Source organism: Eucyclogobius newberryi, unplaced genomic scaffold (genome assembly GCF_026437365.1).
Source record: "Eucyclogobius newberryi isolate DKJ021-1_F unplaced genomic scaffold, fEucNew1.0.hap1 SCAF_14, whole genome shotgun sequence".
Taxonomy (NCBI): Eukaryota; Metazoa; Chordata; class Actinopteri; order Gobiiformes; family Gobiidae; genus Eucyclogobius; species Eucyclogobius newberryi.
Window position 1 is genome coordinate 35,046,953 of NW_027315768.1, and position 14,399 is coordinate 35,061,351.

The 14,399-nt window shown below is 47.1% G+C and overlaps 2 protein-coding genes across 2 annotated transcripts in view; one reads left to right on the plus strand and one right to left on the minus strand.

Annotated features, from left to right (window-relative positions):
- The window catches only part of LOC140360027 (tensin-1-like), a 204,157-nt gene that overhangs the window by 121,634 nt on the left and 68,124 nt on the right, over positions 1-14,399 (plus strand). The window contains exons 7-11 of the mRNA XM_072445325.1: positions 9,468-9,639; positions 10,548-10,598; positions 11,224-11,346; positions 11,474-11,538; positions 13,824-13,907. Coding sequence (XP_072301426.1) covers positions 9,468-9,639; positions 10,548-10,598; positions 11,224-11,346; positions 11,474-11,538; positions 13,824-13,907 — 495 coding nt within the window. The remainder of the gene's footprint in view (positions 1-9,467; positions 9,640-10,547; positions 10,599-11,223; positions 11,347-11,473; positions 11,539-13,823; positions 13,908-14,399) is intronic.
- On the minus strand, positions 71-8,863 carry LOC140359282 (tripartite motif-containing protein 16-like). Its single transcript, XM_072444142.1, has 3 exons — positions 8,839-8,863; positions 7,616-7,708; positions 71-1,662 (listed from the first exon to the last, which is right to left on the minus strand). The coding sequence occupies exons 1-3, from the start codon at positions 8,861-8,863 to the stop codon at positions 71-73; spliced, it is 1,710 nt and encodes a 569-aa protein (XP_072300243.1).

Consider the following 14,399-nt stretch of genomic DNA (forward strand, 5'->3'; position numbering starts at 1 on the left):
TATTTTTCAGTATTGTTCAAATGAGTATCTAGTTTCAATATTTGTTAAAAAGTGGGAAAAAAAAGCTGTTTTATTTAAGTTTAAGGAAATGTGCCGTGTTTCGAGGATTATAAATCCAGAATCCAGTGTAGAGAGAGTGAGTGAAAGTGGTCTGGACTCTGTGGATGAGGCTCATGGTACTTTCAGAGACGCTGTAAAACGCCAAAACCCCTGCACTGTGGTCCAGGTAAACCCCGATTCTGGACAAGACCGGACCTGAGACCTTGGACTCGACTGACTTAAACAGAAATAAAGGATTGGTTTTGTTACAGTCTAAAGCCCAGGATTTATCATTGTTTCCAAATACACATTCAGCAGAGCATCCTTTTCTCTGAATATTTCTGTATGAAACTGCTATACAAACCCACCCCCCGCTCCACTCCACCTCCCAGTAACAGCGGCCCATCAGACTCTCTCTGCTCAGGACCTGACTATGATGAAAGAATCTGTCTGAATGATCAGGATAACTCTGGTCTTCAGTCATACGAGTTACTCTTCTGTTTCCATCAGACAGAGACAGACTGGTGTGAGCTGTGTTTGGGTCTAGAGTGATTTCTGTATAATATTGTAAGAAGTCCTCTCTGGAGCTGGGTTCAGCTGGTGACAGTAAAATCTGGACTGGACTCAGAGTGAGCTGGAGTTTGTCCCTGAGCGCTGACACGGCTCTGGTCACCTCCTCAAAGTATCTCCGGGGTCCTGTCTGAATCCTGGCTGGCTCTGTGCTCTGTGTGTCTGTGGACAGTGAAGCGTAGAGCTGTAGAAACTGGTTATGATCCGGAGTGAGGGACAGTGTGTCCAGCTCAGAGATGCTCCTCTTCAGCTCAGTCACGTCCTGCTGCAGTTGGTTCTGGAGCTCTTGGACTCGGCTCAGTTGGGTCTGCTCCTGGGAGAGGATCTGCTGCTCCACTTCAGAGCCTCTTTTCTCCAGGAGAAGGACCATCTCGCTGAAGCTGTCCCTGCTGCGCTGCGCCGCTGTCTGGGCAGAGCTGCTGATGTCCTGAGCCTCCTGTTTGAGCCTCTTCACGTCTGTCTCTTTGACCTGGAGCTTCTGGAGCAGATGGGCCCTCCTGGTCGGCAGCTCTGCCTTCCTTTGGGCCCTCTCTGAGGCAGAGGACACTATGTCGTGGCCCTTGTGCTGGTCCAAACAGAGAGAGCAGATGTTCTGCTGGTCGGTGCGGCAGAAGATTTCCATCACTTTTTTATGTTGAGAGCAGATGTTTTCCTGGAGCTTGTGGGACGGCGCCACCAGCTGGTGTTTCTGTAATGCTGCAGCATCATAATGAGGCTGGAGGTGGCTCTCACAGTATGAAGCCACACACTGCAGACAGGACTGGATAGCTTTCATCTTCATCCCAGTGCACACATCACAGGACACATCCTGAGGTCCGGCATAGCAGGGGTCAGCAGGGGGCGCTGTGAACCCAGTCTTCTTCAGCTGTTCTACTACACCTGCAAACATGATGTTTTTGATGAGGACAGGCCTGGGGCTGAAGCTCTGGTGAGACTCAGGACAGCTGTAGAGCTGGTGTTGGACACAGTTCCTGCAGTAGCTGTGTCCACAGGGAATAGTCACCGGATCCTTCACTAGATCCAAACACACCGCACCCACAGGTCTGTGTAGATCTGAGGATGAAGCAGGAAGCACTGAGCAGCAAGACTTTAAAGACACACGCAGCTTTTGTCTGTCAATATGTTCGTTTCATCATTTCAGAGGACAGGGGCCTTTAGAAGTTGTTTTTGAAAGAAATATCCAAAATGAAAACCAACAAATTTCACAAAAACAAACTCAAGTGTCTGACTGCAGACCTTAATACAGAGTTCTCTACCCCTTAATCATTTGTTTTTGTTTTTGTTGTTGTTGTTGTTGGTGGTGGTGGTGGTGCTTCTAATGGCGGCTGGCAGCCAACTGCAAAGATGCATTTACCTTCTTCTTCTTCTTTGGTGTTTTATGGCGGTTGTATCCCAGTATTACATTACTGCCAGTTGTTGTTGTTGTTGTTGTTGTTCTTCGTCTTCTTTTTCTTCTTCTTCTTCTTCTCTGGTGTTTCATCATCAAAACTCAGGTCTTCAAAGCGGAATGGAATGGATGTGACATCATAAAGCACTGGTGGAGCATAGTTGTATGGAGGTGGGAGGCGGTAATGCAAAGTCTGAGGAATAAAGTCTGGCGGTAATGCAACACTTGGATGCCAACCGCCATAAAACAACAACAACAACAACAACAACACTCGGATGCCAACCGCCATAAAACAACAACAACAACAACAACAACAACAACAACAACCTCTCATGAACTCATGGGCTTTGAAAAACCAAAGTAATGGAAGAAGAACTTCTAAAGAATACGACAAAGTCTGAAGAATAAAGTCTGGCGGTAATGCAGGACTACGAAAAGTCTGAGGAATAAAGTCTGGTGGTAATGCAACAATTGGATGCCAACCGCAATAAAACAACAACAACAACAACAACAACAATAGAGGAACAAAGTCTAAAGAATAAAGTCTAAAGAATAAAGCCTCAAGAATAAAGCCTAAAGAATAAACCCTAAAGAACAAAGCCTAAGATGCGGCGGAAGCGCCAAAGAAGCGATGAAGAAGGGTCTCCCTGGAATAAAGCTGGTCGGTCTCTGAAACAACAACAACTATTCTACGACAAGTCACAAAGACGTATCATGACCTCATGGGCTTTGTAACACCAAAGCAATGGAAGGAGTATTTTTACGGACTACGACAGTGTCTGAGGACTACGACAAAGTCTGAGGAATAAAGTCTGGCGGTAATGCAACACTTGGATGCCAACCGCCATACAACAACAACAACAACTTGGGAGCCGGAGGAGACGAAGACGTTCTGGACGGCGTGGAGGAGCAGCCTTTTCTGGCTGCTCATGCCCGGAAACGTAAAAAGTCCCTTAGCTCGTCCGAGGGTTCTGGGAATGAGCAGCAGGATGGAGCTATTGATATCCGGGGTGAGAGCAGAGACTGTAAGGTGATCATAAAGCTTTCACAGGATAGTGCATCCTTTAAGGAGTGGAATTCAGTGGCATTGTCAAAGAGCCTAACTGTAGCTGTGGGAGTGATCAAGAGTGCGAGTGTCCTTAGAGATGGCTCGCTGCTGGTCGTGTGCAAGGATGCGGCTCAGCAACGGAAGGCGATTGGAACTAAACGTCTGGGTGGAAAGGACATTCTTGTGTCTGATGCTGAAAGAAACACGGTCAGAGGAGTTATCGTAGGTGTTCCTACGGCGACGTCTGTGGATGAAGTTAAGGAGAATTTGACTGGAGCTACGGTGGTGGACGCTAGGCGGTTGAAGGTGACCCGGTCTGGGGTAAGATGTGACAGCCTGTCGATAATGGTAACACTTGAAGGGAGGTGCCTGCCTAGTGGGGTGTTCATTGGGTTCATGTGCCGTGACGTTAGGCCATGTGTTCCACCGCCCCTGCGTTGCTTTGGGCATGTTGCAGCGGTCTGTAGAGGGAGGTAAAGATGTGGTGAATGTGCAGGAGATCACGAGTATGGGAAGTGTGACGTGGGAGCAAAACTGAAGTGCTGTAACTGTGGGGAAGAACATAGCTCTGCCTACGGGGGATGCAGGTTTAGCAAAAGAGCTGCTGAGGTGCATAAAATAAAGGTCTCTCAAGGTATATCCTCTGCAGATGCAGTCAAGAAGGTTTCAAGTAACGAGTTTAGAGTAAATACAGAGAGAGGAGCCAGCGCTGCTCCCAGCCAGGGCGAAATGAGAAAGGCCAGCGTGGCTCCCAAGAAGTGTGAAGGTTTCAAGAGTGGAGGTCCCAAGTGTGCAGGTTCCAGAATTAATGAGAATACCCTGGTTGTGGATAGAGAGGATTTTGTACTCTTTATGGTGGATTTTGTAAAGTGTGCTGCTCAGACTCAAAGTAGAACTGAAAGGATCAGGATCATTGCTAAAGCTGCAGGGAGATTCCTTGGAACAAAGAGCTTGATTGGGCAGATATAGAAAACAGGCTAAAGGCGCTAAATGGGAGTCAGAGTGATGGGGGTCTGCTTTTGGTGATCAGAGTGACGAGATGGGGGTGGTCTCCTGTCCTCGCCCAGTCTCGTAGATGCACGGCTACCAAGCAGCAACATCAGTGGAAATATTACAGCCTATAGAATGAAGCCTAAAGAATAAAGCTGTACGGTGGAAGCACCGAACGTCAAAGAAGGAGAGGAAGATGAAGAAGAGTCTCCCTGGAATAAAGCCGTTGTTGTTGTTGTTGTTGTTGTTTTATGGCGGTTGGCATAAGATAAGATAAGATATTCCTTTATTGTCCCACATGGGGAAATTTCATTGGTGCAACGCAGGTAGATACAGAGGTAGATATTGTTGCATTACCGCCAGACTTTATTCCTCAGACTTTTCGTAGTCCTCAGACTCTGTCGTAGTCCGTAAAAGTACTCCTTCCATTGCTTTGGTGTTACAAAGCCCATGAGGTCATGATATGTCTTTGTGACTAGAATAGTTGTTGTTGTTGTTGTTGTTGTTGTTGTTGTTTTATGGCGGTTGGCATCCGAGTGTTGCATTACCGCCAGACTTTATTCCTCAGACGTTTCGTAGTCCTCAGACTCTGTCGTAGTCCGTAAAAGTACTCCTCCCATTGCTTTGGTTGTTGTTGTTGTTGTTGTTTTATGGCGGTTGGCATCCAATTGTTGCATTACCGCCAGACTTTGTTGTTGTTTCAGAGACCAACCGGCTTTATTCCAGGGAGCCTCTTCTTCATCTTCCTCTCCTTCTTTGACGTTCGGTGCTTCCACCGTACAGCTTTATTCTTTAGGCTTCATTCTATAGGCTTTAATATTTCCACTGATGTCGCCCCTTGGTAGCTGTGCGTCTACGAGACTGGGCGAGGACAGGAGACCACCCCCACCCCCATCTCGTCACTCTGATCACTCTGACTTGACTGCATCTGCATAGGACATACCTTGAGAGACCTTTATTTTATGCACCTCAGCAGCTCTTTTGCTAAACCTGCATCCCCCGAAGGCAGAGCTATGTTCTTCCCCACAGTTACAGCACTTCAGTTTTGCTCCCACGTCACACTTCCCATACTCGTGATCTCCTGCACATTTACCACATCTTTGCCTCCCTCTACAGACCGCTGCAATATGCCCAAAGCGCTGGCACTTAGCAACGCAGGGGCGGTGGAACATATGGCCTAACGTCATGGCACATGAACCCAATGAACACCTTACTAGGCAGGCACCCCCCTTCAAGTGTTACCATTACCGACAAGCTGTCACATCTTACCCCAGACCGGGTCACCTTCAACCGCCTAGCGTCCACCACCGTAGCTCCAGTCAAATTCTCCTTAACTTCATCCACAGACGTCGCCGTAGGGACACCTACGATAACTCCTCTGACCGTGTTTCTTTAAGCATCAGACACAAGAATGTCCTTTCCACCCAGACGTTTTGTTCCAATCGCCTTCCGTTGCTGAGCCGCGTCCTTGCACACGACCAGCAGCGAGCCATCTCTAAGGACACTCGCACTCTTGATCACTCCCACAGCTACAGTTAGGCTCTTTGACAATGCCACTGGAACGTGGAAGGAGTACTTTTACGGACTACGACAGAGTCTGAGGACTACGACAAAGTCTGAGGAATAAAGTCTGGCGGTAATGCAACACTTGGATGCCAACCGCCGTAAAACAACAACAACAACAACAACAAGAAGGAAGAAGAGTCAGCTCTGGAATAAAGTCTAAAAAATGAAGTCTGATGGTAATGTAACACTTACCAACCGCCATAAAACCCCAAAGAAGAATAAGTAGTTGTACGTTTTATACTTCATGAGGTCTGAAGTCTGGGACGTGGGACTGTAGTGGGTTGCGGCCGCCGTGGAGCGCCAAGGAAGAAGAAGAAGACCTCATGTGCTTGGAAGACGTGTGCTCTGAACTCCTGTGGTTCTGAAGAATGAAGTCCAAAGAATTAAGTCTAAAACGTACAACTACAGTAGGTGGCGGTAATGCAACACTTTGATACCAACCGCCATAAAACAGCAACAAAAAGAAGTTTTAGACCTTCTTCTTCTTCTTCTTCTTCTTCTTCTTCTTCTTCTTCTTCTTCTTCTTCTTCTTCTTCTTCTTCTTCTTCTTCTTCTTCTTCTTCTTCTTCTTCTTCTTCTTCTTCTTCTTCTTCTTCTTCTTCTTCTTCTTCTTCTTCTTCTCTCACTTCGCTCTGGCTCTGAGCAGCGCTGGCATCTCTAAAAGTTGGGCATAGTAATTACATTTGAATTATGCAAACTAATCAAATTAGATATTTAAAGGCAGGTTATTGTTTCAGTCAATTAGATTCATAAGCGGAGCAATCAAACAAATCAGATCAACAGAACTATCCATGAGCAGGGTGTGTGCAGAAGCTGTTCATGCTCAACCTTATCTACAACACCAAAAAACAAAACATTCATAAATAGACAACCGGTAATCAGACACATGAAAATATACAAACAATAATGCATCGCATTTTCACATTATATTACCCTTAAAAGCAATTTAGGAAGTGGTTTGCTGTTTTAGCCCCGTTTTTGTGGTGTAGTTTATACGAATAAGAAGCGTCACAAACAGATGTTGCTGTGCGTAAGAAGCGTCACAAACAGATGTTGCCGTGCGTAAGAAGCATCACAAACAGATGTTGCTGTGCGTAAGAAGCGTCACAAACAGTTGTTGCTGTGCGTAAGAAGCGTCACAAACAGATGTTGCTGTGTGTAAGAAGCGTCACAAACAGATGTTGCTGTGCGTAAGAAGCGTCACAAACAGTTGTTGCCGTGCGTAAGAAGCGTCAAAAACAGATGTTGCTGTGCGTAAGAAGCGTCACAAACAGATGTTGCAGTGCGTAAGAAGCGTCACAAACAGATGTTGCCGTGCGTAAGAAGCGTCACAAACAGATGTTGCCGTGCGTAAGAAGCGTCACAAACAGATGTTGCAGTGCGTAAGAAGCGTCACAAACAGATGTTGCTGTGCGTAAGAAGCGTCACAAACAGTTGTTGCCGTACGTAAGAAGCGTCACAAACAGTTGTTGATGTGCTTAAGAAGCGTCACAAACAGATGTTGCAGTGCGTAAGAAGCGTCACAGATGTTGCTGTGCGTAAGAAGCGTCACAAAAGCGTCACAAACAGATGTTGCCGTGCGTAAGAAGCGTCACAAACAGATGGATGTTGCCGTGCGTAAGAAGCGTCACAAACAGATGTTGCCGTGCGTAAGAAGCGTCACAAACAGATGTTGCCGTGCATAAGAAGCGTCACAAACAGATGTTGCCGTGCGTAAGAAGCGTCACAAACAGATGTTGCAGTGCGTAAGAAGTGTCACAAACAGATGTTGCTGTGCGTAAGAAGCGTCTGTTGTTGTGTTAGCTTTGTCGTGTGCATTAGTTTTGCCGTTATCGTCTAAAGAATCAAAGTATTCGTAGCTCATTGTGCCGTAAAAAAGGATGTGGTTGTGGTGGTCGCTCCTATATCGCGTGCCCCTTTCAAAATGGCCGCTATGGGGAAGTCCCGGATGTATGACGTCACCGCATGTATTGGATTCTGTAGATGTTCTTATTGTTCATCGTTGTACGTTTCACCAAAGCCACTTCCTGTGGTTCCATGTTGTTCATTGGACAATAAACCGTTTCTGATTCTGAAGCAGATTATGGACAGGAATGTCCCAAAGACGACTGGGACAGAGGACAACAAACAATCACGAGATAAGGACATATGCTCACGTGACTGTAAACCAGGACGAGGGGCCATTTTAGTCCCACACGCCCGATTAGGGAACACGTTTGGCCCAAAGGACGTGCACCGAATGGATCTTGGGGAAGGCACCCGTTCACCACTGGACATTTACAGCCCTGGAACCGTCCCATGTGACACTTGTTTCCTTATAAGACTCTGATTTCGCACTGAGAATGAGAAAAATGCGAGTATTTACAGCCAACACAAACCCAGGGCCACGTTATCGTCTGTAATGAGTCTGTCCAAGTCTTACGTAAGTCTGAATACATAACTCAGACTTGTGTTGTCCTAATATGGAGTCACGCTCTCTGGGATAAACAGTCTTTGGTCTCACGGTGGAGGTCTGAAGGGTCTAAAGGAGCTGAAGGAGCTGAAGATCCAAAGTGCATGTGAGAAGTGGGAAATGATTCATACTTGAAATGAACTGTCTCATTGCTTCATGGGACGTCTACAGATGTGGTCATGTTTTTTTATTGTCTGGATTGTTTCTTCTATGCATTTCTTAATCATATTTATACTGTATATCCCCTTAAAATAACAGTACATTTAGACGAGGAAGCAGTCTTTATGATCTACTTTGTAGTTACTTTGTAGTTTTTTATTTAGTTTTAGTCAGCATAAATATGATGAAACCCTGGTCTAACCCTGGTATATCCCTGAGCTTTCCCTGGTGTAACCCTGGTTTATCCCTGGTCTAACTCCGGTATATCCCTGGTCTGACCCTGGTCTTACCTGGTATATCACTGGTCTTACCCTGGTCTTACCCTGGTATATCCCTGGTCTTACCCTGGTCTGACCCTGGTCTTACCTGGTATATCCCTGGTCTTACCCTGGTCTGACCCTGGTCTTACCTGGTATATCACTGGTCTTACCCTGGTCTGACCCTGGTCTTACCCTGGTGTAACCCTGGTCTGACCCTGGTCTTACCTGGTATATCACTGGTCTTACCCTGGTCTTACCCTGGTCTTACCCTGGTATTACCCTGGTATATCCCTGGTCTTACCCTGGTCTTACCCTGGTATATCCCTGGTCTTACCCTGGTCTTACCCTGGTATATCCCTGGTCTTACCCTGGTCTGACCCTGTTCTTACCATGGTATATCCCTGATCTTTCCCTGGTGTAACCCTGGTCTTACCCTGGTCTTACCCTGGTCTTACCCTGGTGTAACCCTGGTCTATCCCTGGTCTTACCCTGGTGTAACCCTGGTCTTACCCTGGTGTAACCCTGGTCTTACCCTGGTCTTACCCTGGTGTAACCCTGGTCTTACCCTGGTCTGACCCTGGTCTTACCTGGTATATCACTGGTCTTACCCTGGTCTTACCCTGGTCTTACCCTGGTATATCCCTGGTCTTACCCTGGTCTTACCCTGGTATATCCCTGGTCTTACCCTGGTCTTACCCTGGTATATCCCTGGTCTTACCCTGGTCTGACCCTGTTCTTACCATGGTATATCCCTGATCTTTCCCTGGTGTAACCCTGGTCTTACCCTGATCTTACCCTGGTGTAACCCTGGTCTATCCCTGGTCTTACCCTGGTGTAACCCTGGTCTTACCCTGGTCTTACCCTGGTGTAACCCTGGTCTAACCCTGGTCTTACCTTGGTATAGCCCTGGTCTTACCCTGGTCTTACCCTGGTCTTACCCTGGTCTATCCCTGGTCTTACCCTGGTCCAACCCTTCCTCCCGTGTGGTCTGCTCAGGAGTGGCAGTCTGCTGCAGGCCCTGGAGGAGAGCGTGGAGTTGGACCTTCTGTACATCACAGAGAGGATCATCTCCGTGTCCTTCTCCGGCGCCGTGGAGGAGCCGAGCTACTCTGCCCACCTCCGAGAAGTGGCCTCCATGCTGCGCTCCAAGCACGGACACAACTACCTGGTACGTCCACTCGTCCTCCGTCTGCTCATCTTCCATCCATACGTCCGCACGTCCTCTGTCCATATGTCCGCTCATCCTCCGTCCATACGTCTGCTTGTCCTCCGTCCATACGTCTGCTCGTCCTGCAAAAATGCATAATAGAGAAGAAAAGTCGCACTGGAGTATGAAATGCGGTCGCAAGTGTGAAAATAGCAAATAATATCAGATATAAGTTAGACCCTGGCCAAAACTCTGAAAAAAGGTGCAACTTGTAGTCCAGAAAATACGGTATTATTTTTCATGGACAGTCGCACTCTCCTCACGATGCAGAACCGCGGCCTTAACACAAGAACAACATGGACTGTAGAGACAAAGCGCTCAGACGAATGCTTTTTTAAGATGTCATTATTGTTGTGTACCTGGTGCGTCCCGGTAACACCTGGTGCGTCCCGGTAACACCTGGTGCGTCCCGGTAACACCTGGTGCGTCCTGGTAACACCTGGTGCGTCCCGGTAACAGCTGGTGCGTCCCGATAACAGCTGCGTGTCCCGGTAACAGCTGGTGCGTCGCGGTGACAGCTGGTGTATCGTGGTAACAGCTGGTGCGTCCCGATAACAGCTGCGTGTCCCGGTAACAGCTGGTACGTCGCGGTAACAGCTAGCATGTCCCGGGACCATGGGGGAGCGGGCGTGGAGCAGGTCAGGAGACGGTCAGCTGATGTTTGAACAGAACTGTCTTGTTGTTTGTGCTTTTCTCAGACTGTAAAATGAAACCGCATGTTCAATCATTCATTTGTTCGACTCTTGTGTAACTGACTCTAAATCGGGATCATGGGAAACACATCGTTCTTTTCTTCTACTCGATCTACTCCAGTGATACTGTAAAGTCTTTTATGTCTGTAATAAAAGTATATATTATTCTCTCTTCAGCTCTTCAATCTGAGTGAAAAGCGTTTTGACATCAGCCAACTCCACCCAAAGGTAAAGCACTAGTATGTCCCATAATCCTGGTCCAAACCTGGTCCAAATCTGGTCCAACACTGGCCTGAAACTGACCCTTGTCTAGTCCTGACTCAGTCCAATTCTAACCCCGGTCTCTCTTCTGTCTCACCCTCGGCCTCACCCCGGTCTCACCCCGGTCTCACCCTCGGCCTCACCCCGGCCTCACCTCGGCCTCACCCCGGCCTCACCCTTGGCCTCACCTCGGCCTCACCCTCGGCCTCACCCCGGCCTCACCCTCGGACTCACCCCGGCCTCACCCCCGGCCTCACCCCCGGCCTCACCCTCGGCCTCACCCTCGGCCTCACCCTCGGCCTCACCCCGGCCTCACCCCGGTCTCACCCCGGTCTCACCCCGGTCTCACCCCAGTCTCTCCTCTGTCTCACCCCGGTCTCACCCCGGTCTCACCCCGGTCTCACCCCAGTCTCTCCTCTGTCTCATCCCGGTCTCACCCCGGTCTCACCCCGGTCTCACCCCGGTCTCACCTCGGTCTCACTCTGGTCTTACCCCGGTCTCTCTTCTGTCTCACCCCGGTCTCACCCCGGTCTCACCCCGGTCTCACCCCGGTCTCACCCCGGTCTCACCCTCGGTCTCTCTCTGGTCCCAGGTCTTAGACTTTGGCTGGCCCGACCATCACGCTCCGGCTCTGGATAAAATCTGCAGCATCTGTAAAGCGATGGACACGTGGCTCAGCGCAGACGCTCAGCACGTGGTGGTGCTTCACAACAAGGTGAAAAAGGGTTTCAAAAGAAATGTATTCATGAGTATTATTATTTATCTATATTTAGTAGTAGTTATTTTATGAATAAGCATCACAATGGTTGCACATACTGATGTTTTGGCGTTGTCGTTTCCAGGGTAACCGGGGCAGGACGGGCGTGGTGGTGGCGGCGTACATGCACTACAGTAACATCTCTGCCAGGTGAGTGTGGGGAGTACTGCGAGTACTCTAACTGTAGTTCAAATGGTGTTGTATTAGGATGTACCTTAGTAGTAGTAGTAGTAAAAGGTGTGTATGACGGCTGCAGGAGCTGTGAGCGCCCTCTAGTGTTCAGGCCGTCAGTGCAGGGTTATCTTTCATCCAGATATAAAACATGATTTATGCTGATTTGACACATTTAGTTGTACTCACAGTTTTTTTTTGACTAAAATTAATTTTGCCAAATATTTCATTCTAGATTTAGTCTAGAAAAAGTTATTTTTAGACAAGTAACAAGATAATTTAAAGACATAGTTTTTATAAATCACAGTAGAAGTCATAGAAGTAGTTGTAGAAGTAATTTTAGTAGCAGTAGTAGTAGTAGTAGTTGTGTGATGATGATGATGACGATGATGGTTATGTTGACGATGATGATGACGATGATGGTGATGATGATGATGACGATGATGACGATGATGGTGATGACGATGATGGTGATGATGACGATGATGGTGATGATGACGATGATGATGACGATGATGACGATGATGGTGATGATGATGATGACGATGATGGTGGTGATGACGATGATGGTGATGACGATGATGGTGATGATGACGATGATGGTGATGATGACGATGATGATGACGATGATGGTGATGATGATGATGACGATGATGACGATGATGACGATGATGGTGATGACGATGATGACGATGATGACGATGATGGTGATGACGATGATGGTGATGATGACGATGACGATGATGGTGACAATGATGATGATGACGATGATGATGATGATGATGATGGTGATGACGATGATGATGACGATGATGGTGATGATGATGATGACGATGATGACGATGATGGTGATGACGATGATGGTGATGATGACGATGATGATGATGATGATGGTGATGACGATGATGATGATGGTGATGACGATGATGATGATGGTGATGATGACGATGATGGTTATGTTGACGATGATGACGACGATGATGGTGATGATGACGATTATGGTGATGACGATGATGGTGATGATGACGATGATGGTGATGATGACGATGATGATGATGATGATGGTGATGACGATGATGATGGTGGTGACGATGACGATGGTGGTGGTGGTGATGATGACGATGATGATGGTGATGATGAGATGATGATGGAAATGAGGTGATGATGATGATGATGATGAGATGATGGAAATGAGGTGATGATGATGATGATGATGGTGGTGATGAGATGATGGTGATGATGGTGACGATGATGGTGATGATGATGATGAGATGATGATGGTGGTGATGAGATGGTGATGATGATGATGATGATGGTGATGATGATGATGATGATGATGATGGTGATGATGATGATGATGGTGACGATGAGATGATGATGATGGTGATGAGATGATGATGATGATGAGATGATGATGGTGTTGATGAGATGGTGATGATGATGATGATGATGGTGATGGTGATGATGATGATGATGATGGTGATGATGATGATGGTGATGATGGTGGTGGTGATGATGATGATGGTGATGATGGTGATGACGGTGACGATGATGGTGATGATGATGATGAGATGATGATGGTGGTTATGAGATGATGATGATGATGGTGATGATGATGATGGTGATGATGGTGGTGGTGATGATGATGATGGTGACGATGGTGATGACGGTGACGATGATGGTGATGATGATGATGAGATGATGATGGTGGTTATGAGATGATGATGATGATGAAGATGATGGTGGTGATGAGATGATGATGTGGTGGTGATGAGGTGATGATGATGATGGTGATGATGATGATGGTGATGATGGTGGTGGTGATGATGATGATGGTGACGATGGTGATGACGGTGACGATGATGGTGATGATGATGATGAGATGATGATGGTGGTTATGAGATGATGATGATGATGATGAAGATGATGGTGGTGATGAGATGATGATGTGGTGGTGATGAGGTGGTGGTGGTGGTGGTGGTGGTGATGACAATGATGATGATGGTGACGATGATATGATGATGGTGGTGGTGATGATGATGATGGTGACGATGGTAATGATGGTGATGATGGTGATGATGATGATGAGATGATGATGGTGGTTAATGAGATGATGGTGGTGATGAGATGATGATGGAAATGTTTTGTCTAGAATGCATCTCCTCTTGCTTACATACTGTGACCGTTATGGGACAGTGACCGTTATGGGACAGTAACACTATAACAATGCTTCATGTCCCCCCTCTCTCTCTCCCCCTCTCCAGTGCGGACCAGGCGTTGGACAGATTTGCCATGAAGCGTTTCTATGAAGACAAAGTCCTGCCTGTAGGACAGCCGTCTCAGAGGAGGTACATCTCCACAGCTCTGGTCACAATCACCCGTGTCGGCCAGGCTTGACCCCTCTGTTTTCGCGTAACTTCACTTCCTACACTACTTCTACTGCAGTTTGTGGAGTAAATGTAAAGCACGCGTCGTAGGTAAACCTATAGCTGGCCGGTGTAATCCCTCATTCGTCCAGGAGTGTCCTTGTGTCCAGATGACGACAACTGAATCTAGCTCACTGCTGCCCCCTGTGGCCGTGCTCTGACCCGCTGCTGTGAAAATGACACTTTTTCTCTCTTTCTTTTACATATAGATCAACAACAACAACAGAAAGCACAAAAAACACACATAACAAAAAAAGAATGAGCTGGACCAGGTAGAAAAGGGCGTGGCATCAGAAAAAATAAATAAATTAGATATAAATTAGAGCATGTTAAGTTCTGAATAATTGTCCCATTTTGTCCCATTGTTTTTAAAATGTGGCTATTTTCAAGTTGCGTCCTGAGGTTATTTTTTAC